This window comes from Aphelocoma coerulescens, chromosome 1A, assembly GCF_041296385.1.
Source record: "Aphelocoma coerulescens isolate FSJ_1873_10779 chromosome 1A, UR_Acoe_1.0, whole genome shotgun sequence".
Classification (NCBI taxonomy): Eukaryota; Metazoa; Chordata; class Aves; order Passeriformes; family Corvidae; genus Aphelocoma; species Aphelocoma coerulescens.
The window spans coordinates 6,857,589-6,885,412 of NC_091014.1; the positions used below are offsets into that span (position 1 = coordinate 6,857,589).

The 27,824-nt window shown below is 38.4% G+C and overlaps 1 protein-coding gene across 3 annotated transcripts in view; it reads right to left on the bottom strand.

Annotated features, from left to right (window-relative positions):
- UPF2 (UPF2 regulator of nonsense mediated mRNA decay) overlaps positions 1 to 27,599 on the bottom strand; it is a 53,001-nt gene extending 25,402 nt beyond the window's left edge. Inside the window, exons 1-12 of one of the 3 annotated variants that reach the window (XM_069034931.1) lie at positions 27,131 to 27,599; positions 24,387 to 24,454; positions 21,939 to 22,318; positions 19,527 to 20,306; positions 15,538 to 15,698; positions 14,330 to 14,527; positions 12,952 to 13,101; positions 11,958 to 12,061; positions 11,552 to 11,637; positions 6,242 to 6,350; positions 5,737 to 5,850; positions 4,398 to 4,514 (exon numbers count right to left, since the gene is read on the bottom strand). In XM_069034931.1, the coding sequence (XP_068891032.1) occupies positions 4,398 to 4,514; positions 5,737 to 5,850; positions 6,242 to 6,350; positions 11,552 to 11,637; positions 11,958 to 12,061; positions 12,952 to 13,101; positions 14,330 to 14,527; positions 15,538 to 15,698; positions 19,527 to 20,306; positions 21,939 to 22,300 (2,181 nt within the window). In that variant the 5' untranslated portion in view covers positions 22,301 to 22,318; positions 24,387 to 24,454; positions 27,131 to 27,599. Of the gene's footprint in view, positions 1 to 4,397; positions 4,515 to 5,736; positions 5,851 to 6,241; positions 6,351 to 11,551; positions 11,638 to 11,957; positions 12,062 to 12,951; positions 13,102 to 14,329; positions 14,528 to 15,537; positions 15,699 to 19,526; positions 20,307 to 21,938; positions 22,319 to 24,386; positions 24,455 to 26,524; positions 26,782 to 27,130 lie in introns of those variants that run through there. The other 2 variants (XM_069034913.1, XM_069034923.1) reach the window with 2 other exon arrangements.
- Positions 27,600 to 27,824: the final 225 nt, after the last annotated feature.

The window sequence follows — 27,824 nt, forward strand, 5'->3', positions numbered from 1 at the left end:
GAATCAACTGCAAGAAACAGTATCTACCATAAAGTAATGTTTCAGGAAAAAGCAGATGAGTCAACACTAATTACTGTGCTTAATTGTCAGGACTGTCCTGCTTTTCCTCACTTAATACAATCTTTTCTCCATACTTCATTTTAGATATGTAAGCTAAGGTTTATTTTGTGGGGTTTAAAAATTTCTTTTATCTAAAAATTTTGTACGAGAACTGAAATAGCAGTTCTAAGCTGTTGATTTTCACAGTTGAGGATGAGCTTAATTCCATTATTACATACTTTTTAATGTGCAACTGTGTATTTATAGCTATATAGGTATAATTCTGTAAGTTGCATTAAATTTTTATGTACATCATATGATCCTATCTATTCTAAATCACTCTATGGTGGTTCATCAGGAAACTGCACTTGTTTGAACTTTAGTATTTACTAGAGATTGGCTACACAGTAATTTACAACTTCAAACAGATAAAATTAACATGTAAGTACTGTTTCATCCCATGCCCTCCCACATGTTAGTATATCCATTCATGCAGTCCAGTAAACTAACCAAGAGTTTAAACCTCTTTTCATTATAGGTGAGGAAGCAGTATTTTTCATGCTGGTGGACTTTCCACTAAACTCGAATAATTTAAAATTTTTTCTGCAAGGCAGTGATTCAGTTCAACAGAAATGTCAATGTATTCAAACAACTCCTTAACCCTGAGTTTCAGCTGCTAATTCAATGGGGAAAAGTAGCTGTGTGTAACATAGTAACCCAACAAATAATGTCATTTTCTTCCTGGATTTTAGTCATCTATCACCAGGAAGGTCTCCATCTGACACCAACTGTAAGGCGTTTCATTCTTAACCTTTTCCACAACACAAATGGTCTTTCCTTTGATTCCCTGAGACTGCTCCTTTCCAAATGGGAAATTTCTGTCAGTAGCAGTACTTTTTCCTACAGGCACCTAACAGATGCACAGCACTTAACAACTGAGTACATAAATTGTTTTATGTGGGGAAAAGCCACTTAGAGTGGAAAATTCCGAAACCTTCCCATGACATATATGTTAATTGTTACCTTTGAAAATTTTTCACCTTTTCTAGATAGAACAGGAGAAAATACACCTTTGCTACCTTAAAGACATTTATGACACTATACTATAAACTGAAAAATTAAGTGGGCCAAAGTGAAACAGAACAGAGAACATGGCAGAAAGGCTTGCAAATAACATTTAAAAACCCCTAAACCAACACAATTTGTATACTTTCCTGTTATAAAAAGTTGTACATTATACTGTAAATAATAGTTTATAATCTAAATGTTTCTTCCCAGAAGAGACAATATACACTACGTGAAGTCTCAACATCACTGTAATTTATTGGGTTTTGAGCAGTCCTGAGCGTGTATTCTAACTGCAAGTGGATTGTATTAGTCTTAATCTCTAGTCTATTAAAAATCCTCAGCATTTCAAGAAACTTTTTCAGTCCTTTTTCAGTTAAGGCAGGAAAAAGAAATCATAACAACACATTGTCTATAGTAACAAAAACCTTCTTGCAATTCAGAAGAAAAAAGCAAGACCTGAGGTCTAAAGTGTTTTAAGCTCATCAACTACTTTGGGTCTTCATTTTACTAGGCTAAAATGAAGAACTACACAGGTAAAGCATTACATTTGAAGATTAGGTTTCCATTTTTCCTCTGATAAAAACAGACCATGAACAACATTAAAGTGTCCAGGTTAAAATATTAAAACCGTTTGGATTTTTCTTCTTGGTGAGTCACAAAATCTCTCTGCATATAACATATACTGCAGAATCATTTCAAAAGAATATCTGGCGAACATTAAGGAAAAAGAAAGAAATAAGTAATTAATCAAAACCTAAGCATCATGAAAACTCCAATTTAGGAAAGCATTTCAGCATGACTGACATTTAAACATCAGATTATAGTGAGATACTGAAACTGTTCAGCTTCTCCTTCCCTTCACTATCTGCACTGCTCTGCCCTGCTACTCGTTCCAACAGTTCAAAATGAAAATTTCTAATTTCCTGAAGCACATTATTGCTATAGTGAATTAACAAAGCTCTACATGAACTGCATTTACTTTGCCACAGCCTCTGCCTGTACAAACAACATCTCCCACAGTTTCAACATCACCTATAAAAGGAGTCACACCAAGAAGGAAGCCACCGTGTTGCTTAAGTTCTGTATATTTACCAACACAAGTGATCTGGCCCTAAAGCTTAAGACAATTGTCTAAGTTAAATGGTTAAAAATGCATCAGGAGGCTTTTAATACCAAAATTTCAAGTATTCTTTTAGCAAGACCACAAAAGCATAATACAAGAATTTGGTATTTTAACATAATATTACATAAACTTAGATCATGATGAAGCTGATCTTCCTTTCAAAGCTCCAATTCAAATAATCCAATTCAAATAATTCATTTATCAACAGACAAACCCTAAAGCCAATCTAGTTTTACATTAGTATTTCAAATTTCATAAAGGACACTCAATTTGAAAGATTTGCCCAGAAGACAATTACCAGAAATAAACATTGTCCTAATAAAAGAAGAATCTCTAAATAATTGGCAAAATATTAAGTAGTTCCACAAAACCAGGATATGATCACTAAATGTTTCTCTAGAAAAAGTTACTTAGTGCCACTTAATTTGTGATGCTCTTACAGAACACTTGACTTCTCAATAATTAATTTTCTCTTAATTACTTTTAAAATCCATTCTTAACTATGACTTTCTTCCACACCAGGACAAAACAACATTGTCTTTAACACAAGCATGCAGCTGTTTGGAATCTTATTACCAAATACATCAGCAGCAGTTAAGATTAAGACCAATAATTATTTAGAGGATCAACAGGCCTTAATTCTGCCCATAAGAGTCACTGAGTAGATCAGCTTTACAATTGCTTAGATTTTTACCACAAGATTGTAATCAGCTTGCTTTGGGAGAAATCTTTTCCACAGTTCACACCAACCTGTACCATAAGACTATGATTCAATTTGTGTAAGACTATTTAAGTCAAAATTAATCTCTGTAGGTTTTTAGGGGAATGTGAGAAAACACAGCTATTAAGATGGATGCAGAATATAAACCTATTTAGCCTATTTTACATCTTAAAGAGATATTCCAAACTTATTTGCCATCTTCCACCTTCTCCTGGCTCCTCAATGCATAAGAAAAGTCTACTTATCCAAAACCTTGTGAGGCTTTAAGCCTCAGTAATTCAAACAGTGTTTGGTTTGTCTTACACTTCACAGTTAAGCCATGTTTAGCATTCATCCAGCAGATTCCAGAAATCCAGCTAACAATAAGCATTTTTGTAGTGCATAACACTAAAAGCAGTCGGTTACAAAAAACAGCTCTGGTAAAAGCATTTAATTTTTCCTTATTTCTAAAATTTCTATTACTACCAAAAAGTAATAGCAATGTGTAAAATGTCTTTTAAAGATAATGGAACAGTGTTTTTAGGGGAAAAATACTTGGTTATGGAAAGGAATATATTTCACAATACAACACATCAGCTGGCAAACTTTTAGAAAATTGAGATTCAAACCTTTCAAGATACAAAATACACTGCTACAAAAAGCAAGAGCCAAGGAACTGGCAGTTAATTTGCCCATCTCTTTCCTCTCATGATTGTACCACCTCAACAGATGTTCTGACACTCAAAGAGGTTCAGAGAAAAACAGTATTTTGTGGAAAAGAAATTGTACAACAATATACCCAAGTATGCAACTGCTTCTCCATTAACTATAGCACGAGAAGAGACACTACTGGTTTAAGAGAAAGTGAATCTATCTTTGAAGGTCTTTTTCAACTATGTCTGACTCGGTCTCTTACCGTGGACACAGTTTTAGGATTGTCTCTCAAGTCAGTAAATACATTATTCAGTTCCTGTTACTTTTAAGTCTTTGCCAGTACTTCCCCAGACTTACAGATCCCAATTCTAATCTTACTTTAATTCCCAATTTCTAGAACTGCTTCTCTTAGTGTCTTTACCATAAACTTTTTCTTCACATTTAGAACCTTAGATCATTATACAGGGCATAGGAACCACCTCTTGCACAAACATCTTCACCTCCAGTTGAAATCATGTCTGGCTCCACTCACTACTATTTTCCCCCTCAAACAGTATGGCAGGTACAGGTACAGCTACAATATTCTTTCAACCTCATTCTCTGGGTTTGCCCTCTCTCTGAATTACTAGTTCTTGCAGTTCAAAAGCAAGAGCTTTTTACTTCAGAAATTTAATTCTTTTTTTTACATTTTCTTTCAAGTCATGAAGAGATTTTTAGGTCAACTGGAGTTCTCGAGAATAGTTTCAAAAAGAAGTAATTGCTTTAAGTCACGACATGCCATCCTCCCCCATAAGACAACAGGTTTTCTCTTACCAAAAGAACACTAGTTCTTAAGTGAGATTCTGGTGATCTGAAGAGGAATCTTCCACAGGTTTCCAGCAAGGTACACGCCATTTCAATATGGTGATGAGAGAAGTCTGACAGAAGCATCTGGTATGTATTTAAATAAAAGCACAGCTTGTTAAACATGTTTTTCAGCTGCAGAAAACATTAAACAATATCTACCAGACTGGACAGTATGATGGTGTTCTAAATTCTTTGCAGAATAAATGAAAATGGATTTCACTGATCAGATGTTAGGATTGGTGAGGCCCTGGCACAGATTGCCCAAAGAAATTGTGGATGCCCCGTCCCTGGAAGTGTTCAAGGCCAGATTGGATGGAGCTCTGAGCAACCAGGTCTAGGAGGAAGGCATCCCTGCCCAAGGCAGGGGGCTGCAACCAGATGATCTTTAAGGTCCTATCCAGCCCAAACCATTCCATGAACATTCAAAAGATTAATGTCATATTTAAATTCTATGAACCCAAACAGGATGCTTTGAAAGACTGGCATAAAAACCCCACCCAAACTACCCAATAAAACTGCACAAGGGCACAGTAACCTCAGAGCACACCCAACTGCACTGTTTTAAGTTAAGCAACAACTATAATTAATACAGCTTTGCATTTTACAGCTTTTTATACACAAGAGAAGTGAAATTGTGAGTGATTATGATTTTTTTAGGAATTCAGCTTTGATATCTAACAAGTCAATAAATAGAAACTTTTCACACAGAAAGTGATCTTAAGCTGTGAGTCTCAAGCACCCTTTATTAAAGGCACTTTTATTTTTTAAAACCTATTTTTAATTGGCGACTTGACAACAAAGTTTGAATGTTTATCATGCAGGCAAAGTGAAATGATGTGCCTAGAGATTAATGCTTTCCAAAGATGTTTTGTTCCTCAACAAACAAAAGCACCTGCTACAACGGCATAGAAGCCTAACCTTGCATCACTGAAATGCTCTTTGCCTCCAGTCCCTCTCCCTTACTGTTATTTTCTCCACAAATTATTGAAATCAACAAAATGAAAGTTTTGCAATGTACAGCAGATTAATAAGTAGCAATGTCTACCATATTAACCAAAAAAATGATTAGCAGTTTGGTTACATCCAAATGTAGAAGTTTATTTTAATATATCTCTCCCATTAGAAGAGGCAAAACGTTTTAACTTCTATAGCAGCTATAGAAGTCTCCTTATAAACAGTAGCCACAGACACCAGGGTTTAAAACATCCCATGTAATGAATTCAGACATCAGCAGGAGGTAAGTGAAGGGGAATAGTATGGGGACACATTACCATACACAGGAGTACAGGACTACCACAACACCAACCTTTAAACAGTGGAGAGTATCGTTTTTGGAGAACATCTTAAACTTGGTAAGCTCACCAATAAATCGCACAGTTTTATTCTTTGTTTCAATGTTGATCTGGTCCTTTTTTCTTACCTAAAAAACAACCAAAAAATTGATTGTAGGCCTTCTAGTGGGAAATGTTGAAACAGGTCAGGTCTCATTTTAAAAGCAAGTTATTAAATTATAGAAAACTCTTAATGCAGATGGAACACAGTTTCTAATTTTTGTAACTTCTGTTGTAACTGTTGTACAGTTCATTTATGTAAATATACAAGCATATATGGAAAGCTGCAAAAACTTCTCTTTTTCAAAGACTTATAAAGTTGCAAAAACTTATTTTTTCTAGAACTGCTGACCTGACAGAAAAATATTCACTGAATTTTCAAAGTATTATCTACACAACAAAAAAAGGTGTTTTTTTCCCCAAAGGATAACTTATGAGATTGATTAACCTGAATGTAAAATCTAAACCACCAGAACATACATGGAATCTGAAATCCCCTTTCAGCATGGAACAGAGATCCTCTGCTACATCAGACATACAGGGATGCAGTGTGGCAACCAGTCTTGCATAAAATGGTAGCAAATCCAATCTACAAAGGAGACGATAAAAGAGACAATTTATAGACAAAAATGTATTTATGTGTACAAATATGGGTACCATTTTAATTGTGAAAAGAATCAATATACTGACAGAACTACACACATGCAATTTTTTTGGCCCACTTCAGACAGCAATATAATTTAAAAATAATACAAGAAAGTAAAAAACCATATCCTGTTGGAATACTTCATAGTTAATTTCCTTTTTAACTACTGCCATAGGTAAAATGCTAAATACCACCAACTACAGAATTCGACCTTCAATAAATTACCAAACAGAAAGAAAATTCAGATCCATCTCAACATGCAAAAAAAGGTTCTTACAGACAAGGCCATGGGTTATTGCAATATATTAATATTTTTTCTGAAAAGCAGCAGACATAACCAGGGAGGTAGAGTATATCTTTACTTTTAAGGTGGGAAACTTCTAAATGAATGTAGTAGTTATTACATAAAACAAAGATGAGCAGATGTGATGTGGCCACCCTTTTCCCCAAAACTCTGCTAGTACTCCCACAAATGGTAATATTTCCAAGTTTGCCATAGAATTTCCTTAGTTCATTTTCTCTTTCCTTAATTACATGCCTTCACACCCATTTCCTTTGCACATTTATGCAAACCAGCTGTGTATATATCAGTTTCAAATGCAGAGAAACCAACTGCACTCTGAGGCCTCATAATATCATTTAACAAGCTGAAGGAAGTATTTTCGGTTTGTTTTCAGAATGTTAAGTTAATGCAGTAAACAGATGAACTCTAGAACAAGCCAAAGTTTTTAAGTGGAGAGAAACATCCTAAATTTACATGCTTCTACTGAGAAACTGCCTGTAAGGGAAAAATGTATCTTGAGTTTATGAAGGATTAAGGTTTTCCCTACTGCTCAGGAACGGAAAAGACGAAAAATGCTGACAAAAAAAATCCAAAAGCACGGTTGATACACAGAGCTTGTCCTGGCATAAAGCATCAAGATGAAAACCCCAAAACAAAGCACCCACAACTGCCTCCTTTCTTCTTTCTGCTTCTATGTCACTGGAGCCCATTTCCAAGATATCTAATACCTACTTACAGAAAAAGAGACAATTATGTATTGAAATTGTGGATTAGAAGCATCAGAATATACTCCCCCCAAAAAGCACAACTAGGCAGCCTCCTGATAACACACAAGACTCCTGGTGAAACATTGTGGGTATCTCAGTTACCTATTTAACAGTTTTTATCTCTTTTGTTAATCAATAACTGAAGCAGTATTTACATTTTTCAAGCTCGTTGGAACACACAGTCAAGGCTGACTACCCACAGCAAATTACTACCATGTTATTAAGCATTTAGCCATTAACTTTGAGGGAAGTGAAATTCTCACTACTTCACACACACCCACAAAAGCTAAACTAAGATAGGACCATGGCTGAACTAAGAGGGTGTATTTAACTGAGGGGATTTCTGTATGGCAACTCTTCTAAGACAAATACCAGAAAGCTTTATTCTGGTCTCAACAAGTACCTGCCTGCTGAGAGCTAATAATTTCATCTCTGTAAACTGAGCATACCTGGGGGAAAATTAAAGTCTTAGAGCACACTGTTGTTATTCTCTTGCAGGACACAAAAGGTTTCTTCATGGGGAAGCATACTAAGACTGGGTATTTCTAAATAGATGAAATATAATAAGGAAAAGCCTTGGGTTAATTACGCTGAAATTGGCAGTCAGAGATTGAGTTAGCTCCCTCTCAGGGGAGACAAAAATTCATGTTCAGCAGTGGAGACATTCCAGTATCAGTGGCACCATCTACTGGTACGTCCAGTGCTTTGTTTCCCCCAAAAGCATTTATTTCTCTTGAGAAGGGGGGAAGAACTTAACTAAACCCCCACAAACCCCACAGTATTGCTTTCTCTTCCTGCTCTTTTGCATTATGAAGTAAAATCTGGCATCAGGGATGAGTCAGTCACTCTGAACTCTTAACTCATGTTAAGCACCCTGAATATACACCACCACAGTAAAAAGCACCACTTCTGATCACTGCCACTTAGACCACATACCACGGACTGAAGCCTAATCAGCTCTGGATCTCAGGGTCACATGAGCTGCACATCCGTAGAAGATCTAAGAGCATGTATTTTTTCTACCATTTCAGATGTCAATTTATTAGAAAAAAGCCCAAACAAAACCAATCATAAATCAACCCACACAAAAACTTTTCTCCAAGTCCTAATTGCTATCTCTCTAAAATGGATGCATCCAGAATTTTATGCCCAGGAAGAGTGAAGGGGGCATTTTGTACATTTCCTAATTTCTGTGATTCTACAAGAAAGACGGCTTAAAGAATGGAGCAATGGAGCCAGAACTCTTGCCTCCCAAGCATAATCATAATGGATAAAAGCAGTGCATTCACAGGGCCTGAACAGGTACCAAGTGCCACCCACACTGCTCAGTGGGAAGAGAAGGATGCTGTGGAATTCGAATGTTACCAGGGAAGCACTTTTGTCTTTCATTTCTTTGCCAGGGCATAAAACTCCTTGACCTCAAGCACATCCCTCAATTTTATCCTCAACTGGAACAAGCCACTGAAACACTGATAAGTCAAGTTCAACTGAACAAAAAGGACCTTGCTACAGAGAAGTCTCAGGATGAAAAGCTGACAGTAAATACACAGGAGGATTGCAGCTTTTGAGTTAAAATGTGCACAGCTATTTAACATTTAAGAAGCAGCTAACTTCTGCATTACAAACCAATAATAACACTAAAAACTTCTGTGTGAACAACTGATCTCTTACTGCTTGTAAACTTGCAACTTCACAATCACCACAGATGGCAACATCAAAACAATATCAGAAGCCACAACAGCCCCTATATACTGCTTAACATTTCTCTAGAATTGTTTAGAATTTAAAGCCTAAGAAAAGATTTCAGACTTCTCATAGTGAAGTCAAAAAAAAAAAAAAATTACAGAATTGCAGTATTCTGGCAAAACTAAATAATTCTGTGTACAGAAAGATAATGCAGTTAGACAGCAAAGAACCACGCAAAAGTCCTAAAGCTGTGAGCAGTATGGGTTAAATCACTGTCTACAGTTCTGGATTAAAAGGCTAATATTTAGTTTTAAATCAATCCTCCAATGCAAATGCGAAAGCCACTCATATACTGGCATTGAAAAATCTTTTTAAAAGGCCTTCTGTTCTGTTGGGTTGGAGGTTCAAATCACAGCTGAAAATGTAAATGTGATCCATTCATCTGTATTCAACAGAGCAGGGCAAAGATGTATTCTAACACTGATCTACAGTGAGCTGAGGAAGAAATGGCCTTTTTTGTCAAATTAAGTTTTCTGTCTTGAAGAATCCTAATTTGTCCCAATCTATCCAACCCTAGTGGTAGCAATAAAGCTCCCTGGCAACACTACATAATGACCTTGATTTCACAGTGTCTGTTACTCTTCAAACACAAAACCAGTTTTACACTTCCTTGGTAAAACTGTCATGCCTGCACATTTCCCAAAACTGATCTCAGGAGAAGAAACAGAACTTACTCTGTTATTGAAATACCTCATTATGTCTGCAAAGAAAGCAGCTACACATAGACAGCATTAGCTGATACGCTTGGAAACTAAATGCTTTTGGAAAACATACTGCTTTATCTGCAACCTCAAGGACATTGCTCCTCTGAAGCTTTCACAAAAAACCCTCCTCAGAAACATAACCATAACAAGCTTTCTTCTCCTACAATATCCTGGAGAGATATTGCAAAAATTCCTGGATCAGGAAAAACAAGCATGGAACAACAATAATGGAAGGTAAAGCCATATCATTATGGCTCAGTGCAGAGATACGCAGAGCAAAATCATCATTAATGCACAGTACACAAAGCCTTGGAGCAGTGTGTTATAGAATATATAGAATTTTCTACGTCAGAAAGGATTTTAAATGTTGATTTGAAGACACACAGCAGAACTGCTCTTTTACCAACTGCAGCAATACAGTTTACTTAAATATTGGGATAAGTTGTCCTTTCAAATTGTCTGCATCTATGGGCAATTCAGCTGGTATTTACATTCCAACTGCTTGTGTTCAGAACAAGCAGCTCAGTCAACATCCTGATTCTCCAGCTGAGTAGCCCAGAGATGGGGTCACCAATGCAGGCAGATAAACACAACTGAACTTAAGATCTTAAAAGAATCAAGGTAGCTTAAGTATTCATTAGTCAAGTAGGTCCCAGAGCAGACAGCAGGAAAAGGAATTAAAAAAGAGTTGTACATCAAATGTTAATACTTCTTAATATTAGGAGTAATTCATATTCATAATTAAGGATCAACAGTGAGAAGATCAGCTGAGCCATTAACTTCAGTGCTAGTTCCAACTACTGGAGACCAGAAATGCCACAAAAGTAGCAGCTCCTCGAGGCAACCCCACCATCTATCCTGCTCTGTTGATTTCTGTGAGAAAAGTTAACATTTTAAAAACTATTACTTTTAATAGACATCTTTAGGGCAATGGAATTACCACTGGGAAGACAATAAATCAATGGCAGTGTGGAAACTATACACATTTCTAGGAGTTTCTTAACTGTATTCATAGTAGTGCCTGGTCTGAGATACTAATTTTTTGACAGTGAAATACATCAGGAATGTAATTTTTGCTTTCATGCCATCCATGAAATCACACTGCTGAATTTACAAGCCATCATGCTGTTCTGTTTGAAAGGACCTCCTTTTGCTGTGCACATTTACAAGTTCCTCAGGAGCACTGTCATCTAGCCCAATTTAGCAGATTATGCAAAGAGAATAATGGATTTTCAAAGAGGTTCCTCCTTCCAAACTATACTGTGCTCTAACTGTCCACAGGCTCTAACACAAAAAAAGTGCAACTTGTCCTGAATTAAATAAATCCTCCCTTTTTGGTATCAGGTAGGTTTTGCTGTTGTTTTCAGAGTTAAAAAAAAGTAATGAAAAGAGATCTGCTATAAACACCAAGTACCAGAAAAAAAAAGAAATTCCTTATTAAAAACCATAATTTTTGGCAAAATAGTGTGGTGTGGATCATTGATCCTAAATATTTCTTTGGTGGTTCAGTATAAGCCACTCCAGAAGTGCACATCAGGAATAAACAAAAGCAATTTGGAATATACACTGGTTTTAAAAAATACATGCAGGTGCTAAATTAAATAACAAATGGGTTGATCCACCTTGTTCCCCTTCCGTTCTTACCTTTGTCTAGGAACTATGAAAAGTGCTCGTACCAGTTTTCTTCTGTTGGCTTTCGTATTCATATTCATGCAAAAATCCATTGCTGCCTATAAAGAGGAAAGTTAATGCAGTACTTCCTTTTAATAGAGTGGATTTTAATTAAAGCAACAGAAAATGGTTTTTAAACATGGCTTTTACAGAGCTATTTCTACCACATGCAGCTGCTTTAAAAATAACCATAAAGAAAAATCTTCAGTTTTGGCTGGAACTGACATAGTTAGAAAACATGTCCACTGAGAGGAATACAGACTGATTAAAAATTAATTCAGCTACTGCCAGACTCCAAAGCTTAAAATGTTTATTTCTTATCTATCTGATCTTGCTTTTATGGCTTTTAAGATAGAAAAAACTAAAATTGTGACTGTACCTTGTCTATGAGGTCTCTGTTGACACAATTTGGAAGCTGCTGAAGAAAAGCATCTACTATGAGTTTTAAATGAGATCCAGTACTGGCTTCTTCATCCTCTTGTTCTAACAGAGAGAAATAAACAAGCAACACACATCTTTAAGCTATAAGATATAATCATTTATGAATATATTTGCCAAATAGTGCACTTGCAATGTTTAGTTGTTAAGTATTCACCCACATTATTATAAACACGAATATAAAATTCTGATTTCCAGACATCAACTCACCAGATCAATACCCCTACTGTTATCTTCTAACTGCAAAATTTGTGGTATGCTTTAGAAACTTTCCAGACTCTCCTCCATTAATTTGGCACTTAACATCAGATTTTGCTTTTCCCACTATTTGGTACCACGAAAAGAAACCTTTGAATTCTTAAGAAAAATTCTTAAGAAACACAGTGCTGCTGTTTCCCCATGTCAAACGAACACAGCTACATTTTTAGAGGTGCCAAGGTGCCATTTGCAGCCCTTTACACATAATTAGAGGTTAGAATTGTTAAATCATGCTACGTAAAGCCGTAACATAAGAAAAGTCTTTACCAATTCAAAAGGTAGAGCTGAATCTTAGATTTCAAGGAAAGTTAGAAACAGAAAATATTTTATTAGCACCCTAAGCACATTTGATGAGAAAAGTAATTTATGCACTGAAGTCTACATTCTGTTTTGTAGTCACTTTTCAGGCAACTGCCTTTACATTTGCTTACTTTTAAAAACTGTGTGAAGGAATCAGTAACTTTCATTACATAAACAGCTTTAAAATAATTTTCACTTGTATCTGTATGACTTGTTACAAAAACATTCATCACAATCCTAGCAGTTTCTAGCAACTAGTTTCATAAATAAATAAATAAATTCCCCTGAATGCACTCAACAATCTACAAACTTAAACAATCAAGTTCAAAAAAAACAAATCAGGAAGAAAAAGAATTCTTAAAACCAATTCTTTTTACCTTGCTCATCAAGAAGCTTCTTTGTAAGATCTTCTGCCTCATCTCCACAGTCCAACTCCAGTGCATCATCATTAATATCCAGGTTCTCCAGCTCCAATTCCAGGTCCTCATTCCCACCTGCTTCCTTATTATCTTTGGCATCTTTTGAATCTGTTTACAAGTTTAGTAGAAATACCAAATAAATACTAATAAATTGTTAAAGATACACAGTCATGATTAAAACACAGGAAGATTAATGCTGCTAAACCTACATCTCTTTAGTGTCTTAATGGGAAATCTTTTACACAGATGAAGGAAAAAAAGGAAAAAGCAGAACAGGAGGAAGGTGTTGATGAAATAACATGCTATTATAAAAGGTCACATAAAAATTATTAGTTTCCTTGAAAATAGTAGCTGAATCTGATAAAGATTCAGAAAAGAGTAAGACCATGACACTGGTCCAACACCGAACATTTTTCCAAGAGATTACTACCTACAGAATTTTACTGTTCTTTCAGGCCTCCTTCCAATCCCATTTCCAGACAATGCTTCATTTAAAAAAAAAAAATTCAAGGCAGATAACCTTATTAAAATTCTAAAATTTTTCAAAGCAGAGTGTGACAACTTCTAAACAGTGCACACATCATATGGAAATATAGACTCATAAACAAGTAACATATTTAGAATCACAGACAAAATTAGTCTGGAATGGACTTCAGTGATATCTCCAGTTCAACCTTTTGGTCAAAGTGGATGAACACTATTCATACCACATTTCTCAGGTACTTTTCCAGCTGTTTTAAAATATTAACACAGATTCCAGTCTCCCTGGGCAAGCTGCTCCAATATCTAAAGATCCTTACAGGGAAATTTCAGAATTATCCAAACATCCATCTTCTCTTACACCTTGAACCAGGGATGGTGACTTTTTATCCCATTGTACCTGAAGTCTGCACATGCCTGGTTGTGAATTGAGGACTGTGTCAGAAGCGAGGAACCACCCAGGTCTTTTAAGCTAGTGAAATTTTATGCTGACAAAGTCACCTACCATTAATAACTTAGTAAGAAAGTAACAGTGAAAAAAACCCCAAACACTAACATCTGCAAAAAAGGGAAAACTTCCCATTTCTCACAGAAAAGTTTGTATTTACTCACACTGGTTAACCTCCAATTACTTGAAATTTAAAATGCTAACAGTATTAAAATGCATTTACTTTTTCTTTTCCTTAATAACCAGATATAATCCCTACCCCATATAGTTTATTCCCTAAAAGTTCATCCAAACTGGTGTACTGTCCTGATTACCACAAATTATTTCATTAGAGACTCATTACTTCCATCAAGTTTGTTTATCTGATGGACAAGATATGTTAAAGAAAATACTTATCAAGCATCCTACCTCTTGATTCATCTTTGCTGGAATCCTTGTTCTGGGAATATTTTTCATTATCTTTAAACAGAATTGCTGGCACAAAAGCTTTCAAGTCAATGAGATTCTCATAGAAGTTTCTAGCATCTTCATCTTCCCAGATACCCCCCTCCAAGTCATATTCTCCAGGCTTTCCTGGTGTGAAAATATCAATACCAGGTCCATGCTCTGCAAAAACAGTGAAACCATAAGAAAATTATTTACACAAACTTACAGTCTTCTATGAGGAAGCACCTTAGAGATTAAGAGTCCTTTTAGGAAAGAGTTAAACTATTACTACCTCTGTTTTCACTTAAATACTGCAATGCATACTTTAAAGTGTTTTTAACAATTCAATCTTAGTATTAGACATATCAAGAAATTATCTTAAAATTGTAAATTTCATTTTGATTGAAAATGCAGACAGAATCAGAGAGGAAGTCAAATCAAGTAAAACTAAGCAGCCCATTATCTGGTATTAGAAAGGAAAGCTATAACAGACTTTAATAACATTAGCATTAAAAGTAATCACTTTGAATATGATGAACTGTACTCCACTGAGTTTTAAGAATAAAGTTTAAAAAGAACAATTTAAAATTTAGAGGCACTCAAGAAAAACAGCTTTTTAAGTTCGACATCATTTAAGGCAAAAGATACTCATGATTTCAATAACATCTCAACGAATCTTAAAGTTTAGATTAAAAGGCATTGAAAGCTGCACTTCTGCTCAGGAGGCCAGACAGCTACACCTACTGATTTATTTGGCTTAACAATATGTTCCTGCCCATAACATCATGACCCAAAATGGACTTCAAACATATTTTTTAACAGTATTGGTTTTTAAAACTCTAACAGCTTTTAAATACTAAAAACTGCATAATATTAAATGGGAAGGATCAGGTTAAAAACATTTTTAATTTCCCATTTATCACTCTATTCTCAGAAACAAATCTAAAGAGATATTACTTGGGTTACCATAATTACACAGAATATACAATAGTTATGGTTATATATTAGGCATAATTACTTTAACTTAAAAAAATAGATGTATTATTCATTAGCTGATATCCTTGAGGGGGAAAGGCTGAATGAAATGAAACCAGCAGAAAGAACATGTTGTAAAAGGGTTTTGTTAGTTTTCCCACCACATCCAAGCCAAGTCCCAGGGCTCTGTTGTCTTGCTTTAGAATCTGGCTTACCCTCGGGTGTTGGTTTTTCTTGGGGGAGGTCAGGCATGTTCTCATCCAAAAGATCAGCCAGAGACTGAGAATTGGCCAACAGCTTCTGATATGACATTGCAAATTCCTCATATTGCTTGTGTCGATCTTCGCTCAGCTCTCCTTTGGAGTGAAGAATGCGTCTACAAAAACCAAACTTACAGTAAGACCACCTTTTTCCTTAAAATATATTTGAGCTATACTGAACCATTATGAATTTCTCTGAGCAAAGCTAACCTGCCCTCTTTGAGGGAACTGTAAGAACTCTGGTTTAGACTGCAATAGCAAAGATTTAAGTGACACTATTATTTTTTCAAACCACACTGAATTTCCAACTTGAATCCCACTGAAGACAGTACAGCCACAGAAGCTCCAGCATCCATGTCCAAAGAGAAAGGCCCACTTACTCTTTGCCACAGTTAGGCTGTAACAGTACCAAAAAGACTTGAATAGTAAAATAAAACATTCAACTTAAAAGAAAGCTGGATGAAAGTTGCTTTGCACCTGTAACAATCCATTTCCATATTGCTTAAATGATTACATGAGCTATTATCACCAGCAGGGTCAAAAAATTTGCAAGCAGCCCACTGACTTTCCAACAAACCAAGTTATTTCAAGGCTACTGGTCCAAACCATGAGCAGTTACATTTGTTTCTTCAGTTGCTCTTTATTTTCTTTTACAAAACTGTTCATACTTGTTTTAAATAACAATTTTTAAAATTGAAGTCTAGTGTGAAAAGTAACTTGCATTTGAAGGAACCTAATCACTACTTACAAGTGCTGGAACTACTGACCAGGCACCCAGCACTGAGATGAAAGCATCAGAAGTCTGAAAAAAGGTGCAAATGCCACAATTTCCAAAACAAGTTGTATCTTTACATCATCATCTGTAGGATTCCATTACCATTAGGCTTTCATTATGCAATAGGCATACAGTCACAGTCTTGCCAAAAGACGCAAGCATTTTGTGGCATAAGAATTCTGAAATAGTTTAGGCAATGTAAGTCAAGGGATATCAGTCTTCTTGTTCCAGGTTAACTGCAGAACAAGTCATCTTTGTACACATTTACAGGGTGAGCAACAAGATCCCTTATGCCTGCCCAGAACCAGAAGTGGACACAGGTGTCTGGCTAAAGGGCAAGAAGCACTAATGCTGGCAGAAGTTCTATTTCTCTGACAAAACACACTTATTTAACATGTATTGCCTGCTCCTGCAAAGTACAGCAAAAAAGAATTAACAAGTTAAATAACCACTGACAATTTGTGAAGTGCAATAGTTCAGTGTGGATTCAGGAAACACATTAAGTGCAAATTCATTGCTTTTTCATGGAGACCACTGTCCACTGCATACATATTTTAAACTTAAAATATGCCAGCAGCTTTATAAACATGAGCATTGAAGCTTTGTGCTATTATTAAAAAACAAAAAAAAAGAAGTGCTGTAACAATAGTACAAGACTTTCAGTTCTCAATTTCAGTTCCAAGAAGACAAGTGTTAACAAATTCAAAGAAGCTAAAGCAAATGAAGCAAACTTTAAAAAGCACAGTTCACCTCTGAATACAAGTACAGCACACAGTACTCGTCTTACTTGATGTCACTTCAAAGCACCACGAGGCAAGTTCAGCACATCTTTAGACAAAAGAAGTTTCTTCTATAGCTAACACTTATTTTTGAAAACTCTCTTTAGAATTTGGGAATCAAGTTGTTACCTTCCAATAACACAGCCTGTTAAGTTCTGTTGTGCCCTCAGCTGTGTAACCAAATGACCACCAGGTTCTATGTTATGTCTATATTAAAGTCACAGCATAACTCAAGGTACTTTTCCTAATTATCCACTTAACCAGCAACACTTGAGTCTGCTTTAATTTTACCTAAGTGATTCCACAGGTAACAGCACTAAAGTACTGTTAATTTAGCATAGTTATTTTCAATTAATTCAACCAAATTGTAAGGCTTGAATCATTTCACAGTCGCTCTCCTGACACAGATAAATTGATGAGTTATTTACCTGACAAAATATCATAACCTAAACATATGACACAATTGATGCACTAAAGGGAACAGTTCACTCCCTACTCACTTCAATGATTCTGGAATAACAGTGTGAATAAAAACTACAGCAAAACGGATCAGATTTATAATACACAGAGAACTGTTTTAACCAATAGAATAATTGGTAGTTTTGTTAAAACAAAAAAAAAAAAAAATCAAACCAACCAACCAAAAACACCCAAAAAACCTGCCACCCACATAAAATAAAAAAAAAATTCAAAAGCAAATAAGGAACCAACTGCACAATCACCTTCCCCAAATCCACAGTTTAGGAAGATTTCTATAGTACTCAAACTTCTTACTAAGCAAATTTCTGTCTTGCCCTCCCTCATGCTTTACACTTCCATAGCAGGCAAACGCCAAGAATTTGTTACAGATGTTGTAAACAAACAAAATTTGGTAGGAAAGTTTTTTGATGTCTTATTTAACAAAACTTATTCCTCAACTTTTATTAAGGAGTTAAAATAAGCACCTCGAAGTTCAGAGAGAGAAATAACAGAGTTCTCTTAATCCACAGTTCTTCACATTCCTTCCCCAAAACAAAGCTTTGCACCCAAGTTCACAGGGATAATTCAGATGATGAGGTGCTCCAAGAGGTCCCTCATCTGCCCTTGTCTGATCTACTCAAAGCAGGCTCAGTGATGAGGTCAGACCAGGCTGCTCAGGCTCTGTGCGGTCATTTTTATCCAGTTGCACAAGTAAATATTAAAGTATATTTCTCTCTCCCAGATCACTTACATTCTTTCTTCTTCTTGGTTTCTTACCATATTTTATACCTCTCAGAAACTTTTTTCACTTTATTTTCTATCATATCATTAGGCTTTGTAACACCCACTCATTGAAATACCAGACAGAACCAATGTGCCCAGAACTAGTCATGATTGTGAAAGTATAAAGGTTCATATTCATTCACTTTGAAAGAATTACACCTAAGTCAGTAGCACACTTTAAACTAGTGAGGTACTTGCAGAAATAACAGTACCTCAAAAGTCAGTTTATGATCCTGTGAAACTCAAAACTTGGCTGAGACCAGATAGGACTGCAGCACAAAACCTATCAGCACAATGGATCCTTGCTTTGGAAACATAAAAATTTAATGCCTTCCAAGCATACATTTGGCTCTGGATGGATGTCCAGCCTTTTAGCTGAAATACATGTCTATACACAGTAATGTGTTCGTTTCTATGTGACTGGAATGCTTCCAGAAAGAATTAAGAATTACTGTTTTAAGATCAGCATTTGGGTTTAGGCTGGCTCCAATAATGAGAATTCAGGATGCTTTAACCCAACAATTATCAAACAACGTGAACATGGCAGAAATAAAATTATTCCGATCTCAAGGTCTGCATATTTCTACCCCACAATATTAGTACTACATGCAGATATTCAAGAGGACTTTTATCAAATTGTCTACACCCTCCAACATTTTAATACATTTATTTAATATATATTTTTCCACCTTGGAGTATAACAGATACCTTGTTAATTTAACCTATTTTTTCCTTCATGCTGGCAGGCTAAAAAAAGTAAACAAGCCAAAGCAATTGTGGCATATGCTTCGTTAGATACATGTGGGTGGAAAGGGAGAAATCAGATTGTGCCAACTGGAAAAGGACAGTACCAGCTGGGAAAGCAGCATTGCTCTCCTGCTGATAAGGAAACGGCACCAAAGAGAGTAAAGAGAATTACAGCTAAAGGTCAACCTCCCTTTTCTTTAAAAGAAATTCAAAGAGTCTGTTTGGTCTCTGCTTTTTAAGTATTCAGAACAAATTTAGGACTTTTTTTAGAAACATTGCAGAACACACTTATCTTCTACACACTGCTAACAGACTTTGTTTATAAATACTGCAACAAATCTAGCCATTTCATAAATAAACTATTTTTTATTCATAAGGAAAAAACAACATTCAATTGTCACCTGTTTTGTCTTTCAATATTTTGTAGCTCCCTGTGGTCCCTTTTCAGGTGTTTGGTCAAAGATGTAAAATATTCCTTCAACAAATTCTGGAAGGGCTGTTGCTTCTCTGGGCTAATTATCTCACTAGGAGGAAAGCTCAAGTTAAACTTCTCTGCAACAGTTTTTACTTTCCTTGGTACCAAACCAGCAATGTCATCTCCACAGTGCCGACAAAAGCTGATAACCACAGAAACATGAGTGTGGGATTCTCGATCAGCATTAATAATATTTTTAAGCTGCTCATAGATTAAAGACAAACCTTCCTTGTCAGTGAAAATCCCAACTATTGTCAATTCTGCAATGAAACGCAAATCAGTTCTTAACTTGGTAATGTTGGGAGTCTTCTCTTCTTTCCTTGCTTCAAAATGTTTTTTCCAGGCCTGCAGTAATGAAGGAGCAAAATCAGCATATCGCTGGTGAAAGAGGGAACACAAGTGCACAGCGCAGTTCACGTCTGATATTTTCAGTTTGGCCTCCACAATAGAAGCTACTGCTTCTGCAATGTATTTGCTTAAATTCAGGCTATTAAAGTCATGGGACAAGGAGTCCCTTTGTTGCTCTGTAATGGTTTTTAGCTTCTTAACAAAAGCCGTGTTCTTCTTCAGACTGGAGTCCAGTCTGCTGAAGAAGTTTTCCTCGGGACGACTCTCCGGTGCATTCTGGTTTTTGCTGCGGAGCTCTTTTCTTGCCTGATGGCGCTCCCAAGCCTCCTGATGGAGCTGATGTGCTTCCTCTTTCTCCCTATGAGACATAAAAGTTAGTAATTTTTGTTACAGAGCCTTACTCTCAGGCTATCAGCTCAAAGGAAAAAAGGTCACAGTTGGAAAACCTTCAGCAGTTCTAACACAATTTCCCCTTACTCTTTTCTTAAATATTTACCAAGCTAATCCTAGAAAGCTAAAACATCTGCTTCAGAAACTCTGTTTAATTTTTGTGCTGCAAAGGGAAAGCACTACTTGCTACAAAACAAAATTTCTCAAATATTTCTATGCAGAACATATTAATCGCAACAGACTTCAAAAATATAAACATAAAACTCCATTTACTACAGATGGAGATTAAATTCTTACAGATGAGGACAACAGCCTTTCAACAGGTTACTATATCCCACAGTTACAGAAAATCTTTTATTGCCAGGCTATTGAAATTACATAGAAAATTTGGAATAGGTGAAATATATCTGTCCCAGGTAGAATTTGGCTATGACATTGCCTCGATCTTAAAAGTGAAATATTTCAGACCTAAGGATGGCCAAAACCTTAGCTTTATTGGTCTAAAGATGCCACCTTCAACACTGGAATACCTTTGGATAACATACTAAGAAACATGGTCTTGGTAATTATCACATACTAAACTGCCAGGTTACATTCTGAGTTTGCCATCAGGTAGCAATTGTCTGTGATTGATTATAGAAATGACAGTTATTTCTCACTGCAGATTTGCTCCTGTTATGGTCTGCAGACCTGTTAAGAATCTGTATTCCCAATATTTTGACACTAACACTTCATCTTAAAAGCACCTGTGCTTTCTTATTTTTCTGGTTTGGGCTGGGACAGAGTTAATTTTCTTCAGAGTACCCTGTGTGGGGCTGTGTTTTGGATTTGTGCTAGAATCAACGCTGATAACACAAGGCTGTTTTCATTATTACTGGGCTGTGCTTACACAAGGTTAAGGCCTTTTCTGCTCCTCACCCCACCTCACGAACAAGGAGTCTGGGGGTACACAAGGAGCGGGGAGGGAACACAGCCAGGACAGCTGACCCCAACTGACCCAAGGGATACTCCAGATCACATGACATCATGGTAAACATATAAATCTGGGGGAAGAAGGAAAGGGAGGGATTGTAGGAGTGATGGCGTTTGTCTTCCCAAGTCACTGTTACATTCGACGGAGCCCTGCTGTCCTGGGGATTGCTGGGGAACTGGGGCATGAATTCCTTGGTTTGGTTTGCTTGCCTGCACAGCTTCTGCTTTACCCACTGCATCGTCTTTTTGTCAACCCATGAGTTTTCTCACTTTTACTCTTCTGATTCTCTTCCCCATCCTGTTGAGGGGAGGGAGTGGCTGTGTGGCCTGATGCTGGCTGGGGTTAAATCACAACATTTACTCAAGCATAACTGTGCTCTCCATGGTCATCACATGCAGAACACTATCAAACCCCCACAATAGAGACCACAGTAACAGAGGTTACACGTGAAAACACAAAACCTCTTAGAAGTCATAAAGCACAATCAGGCAGCCACAAAAAATTGATAGCACTACATGCAACTTACTAAAAGTAACTCAAAACAGTTCATCTTTTGTAACTCTGACCACAACCCTCATAGTATAACTCCAGCATTTGGCACCATTAAACCTTTAAAAGACAACTTACTTCAGTTGAGCAGCTTCTTCTTCTTGTTTCTTTTTTTCTTCCTCCTCTTGTTTCTTTTTCTCCTCTTCTTCGAGTTTCTTTTTTTCTTCTTCTTCTTTCTTCTTTTGCTCTTCTTCTGCCTTTACTTTATCCTCTTCTTTTTTCTTCCGCTCCTTGTCTTCCTTCTTTCTTTTATCCTCTTCCATTTTTTTCTTTTTATCTTCAGGAACCTTTAAAGTCTCTCTCTTCATGCCAACCTTGACATCCTCTTTTGGCTTCTCCCTGGTGCTCACTGGTCGCCTTTCACTAAATTCTTTTTCTTTATTATTTAACTGAGATTCTTTTTCTTCCATATTTGCTGGCTTTTTGCGCTCAGCTGGCATTGTGTTACCCAGGCAAACCTGCAGAACCACAGGAAAATAAATACTTTTAAATTGCTGTTGATATTTTAGCCATTTTTCACAGCCCACCCATATTCACCTAACTCACAAATGCGCGACTCTTCAAAATAAAGGTTTAAGTTTTCTTGAACTAAGGAATGGACCTGTCAGGTAAAAACTAATCATTTTGTAAGCATGTTGTTCTGCAAAGCTGTCTTCAGCATGAATTGTGAAATAAAAGCATCTTGAAGTTTCTACAACCCAAAGAATGTAAGATTTTGAACATAAACAAGTCCATCTGAAAAAAAAAAAAAATTTCAAGACTGATGAAAACAAAGTACCCCCAACTTAAAAATATGTACATGCTTGATACATCAGCATGCACTTGCATGTCATTGATTGCACACATCTCCTTCCACTACCACTACTTAGGATCATAGGAGAATGCAGGTTAGATGGCACCTCAAGTAATTCAACCTCCTGCTTAAAGCAGGGTCAGCAATGAGTTCAGGCAAGACTGTTCCAGGTTCCAGTCTTGAAAAGTGTCAAGGAAAGAAACGGAACAACCCCTCCGGCCAACCTGCTCCAATGTCCGGTTATCCTCACTGTGAAAAGGCATCAACTCACTTCCTTCTTTCCTCACCCCTCCCCAGATTTCCCCAGCATCTCTGCACTCAGCATAAGTAGCAGCTGAAAACCAAGCAGTGCTGACTAAGCTGTATGCACAAACCTCCCTGCCAGCAGAGCAAACGGAAGTAATATCAGAAAGGCTGCAATTATCAAGACTTAACGAAGGATAGAATTCCTCTCTCCTTCTACAGAACCAACATTTTGTAGGAGCTTTAGCCTCTTTGGGGTTTCCAGCACCCTAAGCTTTGGCATCATTTGGCTAAGAACACAAAAGGTAATGTATACTGAACACAAAAGGGTAAAATCACAGGACAATTTTGATTAGGAGGAAACTGTGATGAGAACCTAGTTCAGCCCCCTGCTCCAAGCAGATCCAATCAGATCAGAGGCTTGGCTAAGGCTTTAGTATCTCCAAGAACAGAGAAGCAATGGTCCCCTCCAGGTACACTGAAAAAAAGCTTTTCCTAATACCAACATGGAAATTGCCATGCACATACTGTGTTTGTTTCTTTCCATCCTGTCCCTACACAGCTTTGAGAAGAACCCAGCTTCATCTTCTCTATGCTCTCCCATTAGGTTGTTTTAAGACAGTAATAAGATTTTCCCCTCTCTTCTTACAGATCAAGAACCCAGTTCTCTCTGTTTCTCTTCAGATATCATATGTCCTCCAGCCTCCCTGTGTTCTTGGTGATCTTCCAATAGACTTATTTAAGTTTGACAATGCCTTTCTTGGGAACAGAGAATCCACATCTGGATGTGGTAAGCACTGAACAAAGGGGGAAGACTCACCTTCTTCAGCTTTATGGTTAACTCCTGGTACTACAGCCCAGAATGCAAGGGCATTCTGCTGACTCGTGTCAGGGTCAGATGGGCCAGTCAGGACCACAAGAGGCAGTTAGAACCACCCAGACTTTATTTACTTCAGGCTAAATTGATTTCTTAAAACCATAAGTAATTTTCACATATTTACATGCTTCAAGTTAAATGCATATATAGGTGAGATTGATAGGACACCACTGCATGTGATGCCTTCTGATGAGCCATCACTTTGTTTTTATTAGTAACACCAGTTTGATTCCCAATAGCCACCCCTACTTTTGCCTAACATTTTACTCTGGATGATGAAAACATGCTAGATTCACCAATGCCCGGCATCTACTCAGAGTGGATAATGAGACACTTGCATTTTAATCTAATGTAGAGTGCTTCTGGTATTAACTATTTTGAAATACGTTTATAAATAAGACTACACAATAAAGAAGATATGTTTTTTAATAAGCATTGCACAATCCCTCTGCCATCTACCAAACAATAAAATGAGAGATTCATATACTGTTTATCCCACCCAGATGAAACTCTGTATCACAATATTTAAGGTGCTTGTCCAGGGCTTCTGAAGAAAAAATGGTTTGCAGAAATTTACAGTATCAGTATTCACAGATGTGCAGTGACAACTTACCAACGGGGAACCTGTTCAGGACTTGGCCTCTGGCAGCAACTGGCAACAGCACCAATGGAGAAACATCTCTGACATTGATTTATGGAAATCAAATCAGCATTGCTTAAACAAGCAGTAGCAAATTTGGCTCCCTAATGCATGTCTACAGCTATAAGATTTCAGATCTCAAGATCTCAGAACTACTTGAATTCCAAAAACACTGATCTTAAAACAGTAATTATTATGAAATCCGTTCTTAACCAAAGAGGGAAGAGGTTGCCTATGTTTAAAGAAATGCTGGAACAGCATGTCACAATTCCAATACTCTGAACAAAATATCCAGCCACACATGTAACTTTTAACAACATGGTCATTTACCACAATCATTATGGTACTTGAGCTCTTACTAAATTTAGGAACTCAGAATTCTGCTTTAAAGACGTATCTGATGTTTGTTTGTATAAAAGCAAACCAGAGAAGATGTGATACAAAGAAAAGGGATGGAGCATAAATGGGCACGTTATGGTTTTGACCACAAGGCAGTACTATCCACTTTTTCCCAGTGAACATTGATAACCAAAAAAACCCCAAAAATCTCATTTTACAGTAGGTTTTTGTTCTGTATGCCAGAACAGGTATGTTGCAATACTCCTCACTACCTGCTACGTGTACAGCTCCTTATCTCCCAAACCTTTCCGATGGCTCTGCCAGCTCGTTTGTGCCGACACCAAACACCCTGGGGCAGGAGGAGGAGGTGCGGCCACTGCCTCCAAGCTACACCGGGGCTGATCCAGCATGGAGCTCCAGACAGGCTGATCCGGCGTGGAGCTACACAAGGGCTGAGCTCTCAGCCAGCACAGAGCTTCTGTGACAGGCAGAGTAGAACTGTCTAAAAGTTGTGGGAAGCAGGGAAAAATGGGAACAGGCAGCTGGCTCACCTGTGTCTCCTTTCCATAGGAAACAAGAAGATGGTATGGAAACATTAAGAGAAACTTAAAGATTAAGACAACTTCAATTTAATACCTCACATTTACATGAATGTACTGATGAAAAGGCACAATAATGACATGAACTCCATAAGCCAACAGATAGGACAAACCAGCACTCATACCTGAAAATTAGGAAGGACAGAGAAAACAGAGACAAGACAAACATCCCTATGCCTTTGGACTCTTGGCAACCCATTTCTGTGGAGACCCTTACATGCTTTAACATTCCTTCTTAGTTTCAGCACCAACACATAATATTTTTTCAGAGGGAATTATTTATCTTAATTTTTCAGTATTTGACATACCTTGACTCATTTGCAGTTAAGAATTTTTATTGTACTTAAGTTTCTACTCTTTTCTTTCATAACAAGCTTGGAATTTGAAAGAATGGGACTGGGTTCATGATACTCTGAGCTCAGAAACTTAAGAAACAGTCTTGAAATACAGAAGTAACATTTAAAAAAAACCATCTATGTATTTACTCTTGAGGAAAGAAGAGAGTAATATAAGGTATTCAGCATCACAAATCTACTCACAATTCAGAGTAAAAGAATAAACATCAACACCTTGGCCCTCAAAGCAATCCTCCCAAGTCAATAAAAACTGTCTATTCTCAGTAAAGCCTGCAGTAACATGATCCAGAATCCCCAACTAGCAAACACAAGTATGAGAGAAAGAAATACAGTTCTACTAAACTAGACATATAGAGATTTTTCACTAGAAATCAAATGGATCACATAAACAGTCCCTTTTGCAGCTACTCAATTACAAAAGATATATGGGAGATAAAGAATGTAGGCAAGATGTCCCACCTCTGACTGGCTGAAAAATCTCAAAGAGCAACAAACTCCTCCACCACTAGTTATCACACCACTAGAAGGTTGTAAGTTTCAAGAACTGAAATGCAGTTAAGGTTCTCTTAATGCAGAGGGAAGGTGGATAAGAAGAATACCCAGGTCAGTGAGGACAAAAGAAACTTAGCCACAGGTTTTGGAAGATGAGACACAGTACACAGAAAAAAAACATAGTGCAGAGAGAGAGGAGTCCCCCACACAGCAGCAGGAAGGTTCACAGAATTACAGAATATCCTGACTTGGAAGGGACCCACAAGGATCATCAAAGCCCAACTCCTGGCACTGCACAGGACACCCCAAGAGCCACACTATGTACCTGAGAGCATTGTCCAAACGCTTCTTGAGATCAGACAGGCTCGGTGCTGTGACCACGTCCCTGGGGAGCCTGGTACAGTGCCCGAGCACGCTGTGGGCAAAGGACCTTTTCCTGATATCCTACCTAAACCTTCCCTGACACACAACTTCAGGCCACTGACACATCTTCTAGTCGGCCTGCCGAATAGCCAGGCACTTTTACTTTCGCTTCTGTACGTCTCGGGGAGAATGTTTTGCTGCCAGACTTGCAGGAACGCGCTTTCCACCGTGAAACAGAGGCCTATAGACAAGGCACTAAATACAAAAAGACTCCTTCGCTACCACCCCAATCCCTGCTCGCAGCTCTCCCGCAGCCCAGGCCCTTTTCCGGATGGAACCAGCAGCTCGGGAACAGCAGCTTCCTGTCCTTTCCCGGCCTCCCTCTCCCCGTGCCCTCAGGCACCGCCACCCGAACCTTCCCTGCTCCGAGCCCCACGGCCCCTCCGCCTCCGGAACCCTCCTCCCCGTGCCCCTCCCAGGCCCCTGTGCCCTCCTCCGGCCCTCCCCGAGACCCCTTCCTCACACACGCCCCAGCACCGCCCTCCCGTTCCGTCGGTGCCCGCGGTACCTGTGCCCGGTGCCGACATGGGCCCGCCCGGCGCCGCCGCCGCAGCCTCCTCCTCCTCCGCCCCTCCGAGGCCCCCGAGCGCTTCTCCCCTCACGGCTGCTGGGCCGCCACCGCGCTGCCTGACCCACGGCGCCGCCCCGACCGAGCCCGCCGCACCCGCCCCGCCACGCCCGGGCGCGAAGGGAGGAGCGGCGCCGCTTCACGGCGGCAGAGCCGCAGCTGCGGGCGGCGCGGAGCGGCGCTTCCCGAGGGGCGGGGGTCAGGCAGCGCGCAGGACAGCCCCACGCGGGGCCCTGGCGGCGGACGGGTCACCGGGAGTGCGGAGGCGGAAGGGGAAGAGGAACGGGAATGAAAACGGGAATGGAAGAGGAAAAGAGTTCAGCCCCGCGTCCCTCACAGCGGCGGGGAAGGGGGAAATAGGCTCTGAATGTCACTTCCTTGGTGGCCCCAGCGCACGACTCGCCTTGTGGGCCCGCGTGACGTCACGGCAGTGGCGTTTCTGTGCCCGCCAGGCGTCACGCCAGCCGTCATGGCGCGGGTGGGGCCCTCAGGCGTCACCGTGATAAAACACTGGGGGTGACAGTGGCTGAACACCAAATTACTGCCTAAGTGGTGGTTTAGTGGGCGTCCATTACTGTGCTCGGCTCTGGGCTCCTCAATGCAAGGGAGACAAGGAGCTGTGCAGAGGGTCCAG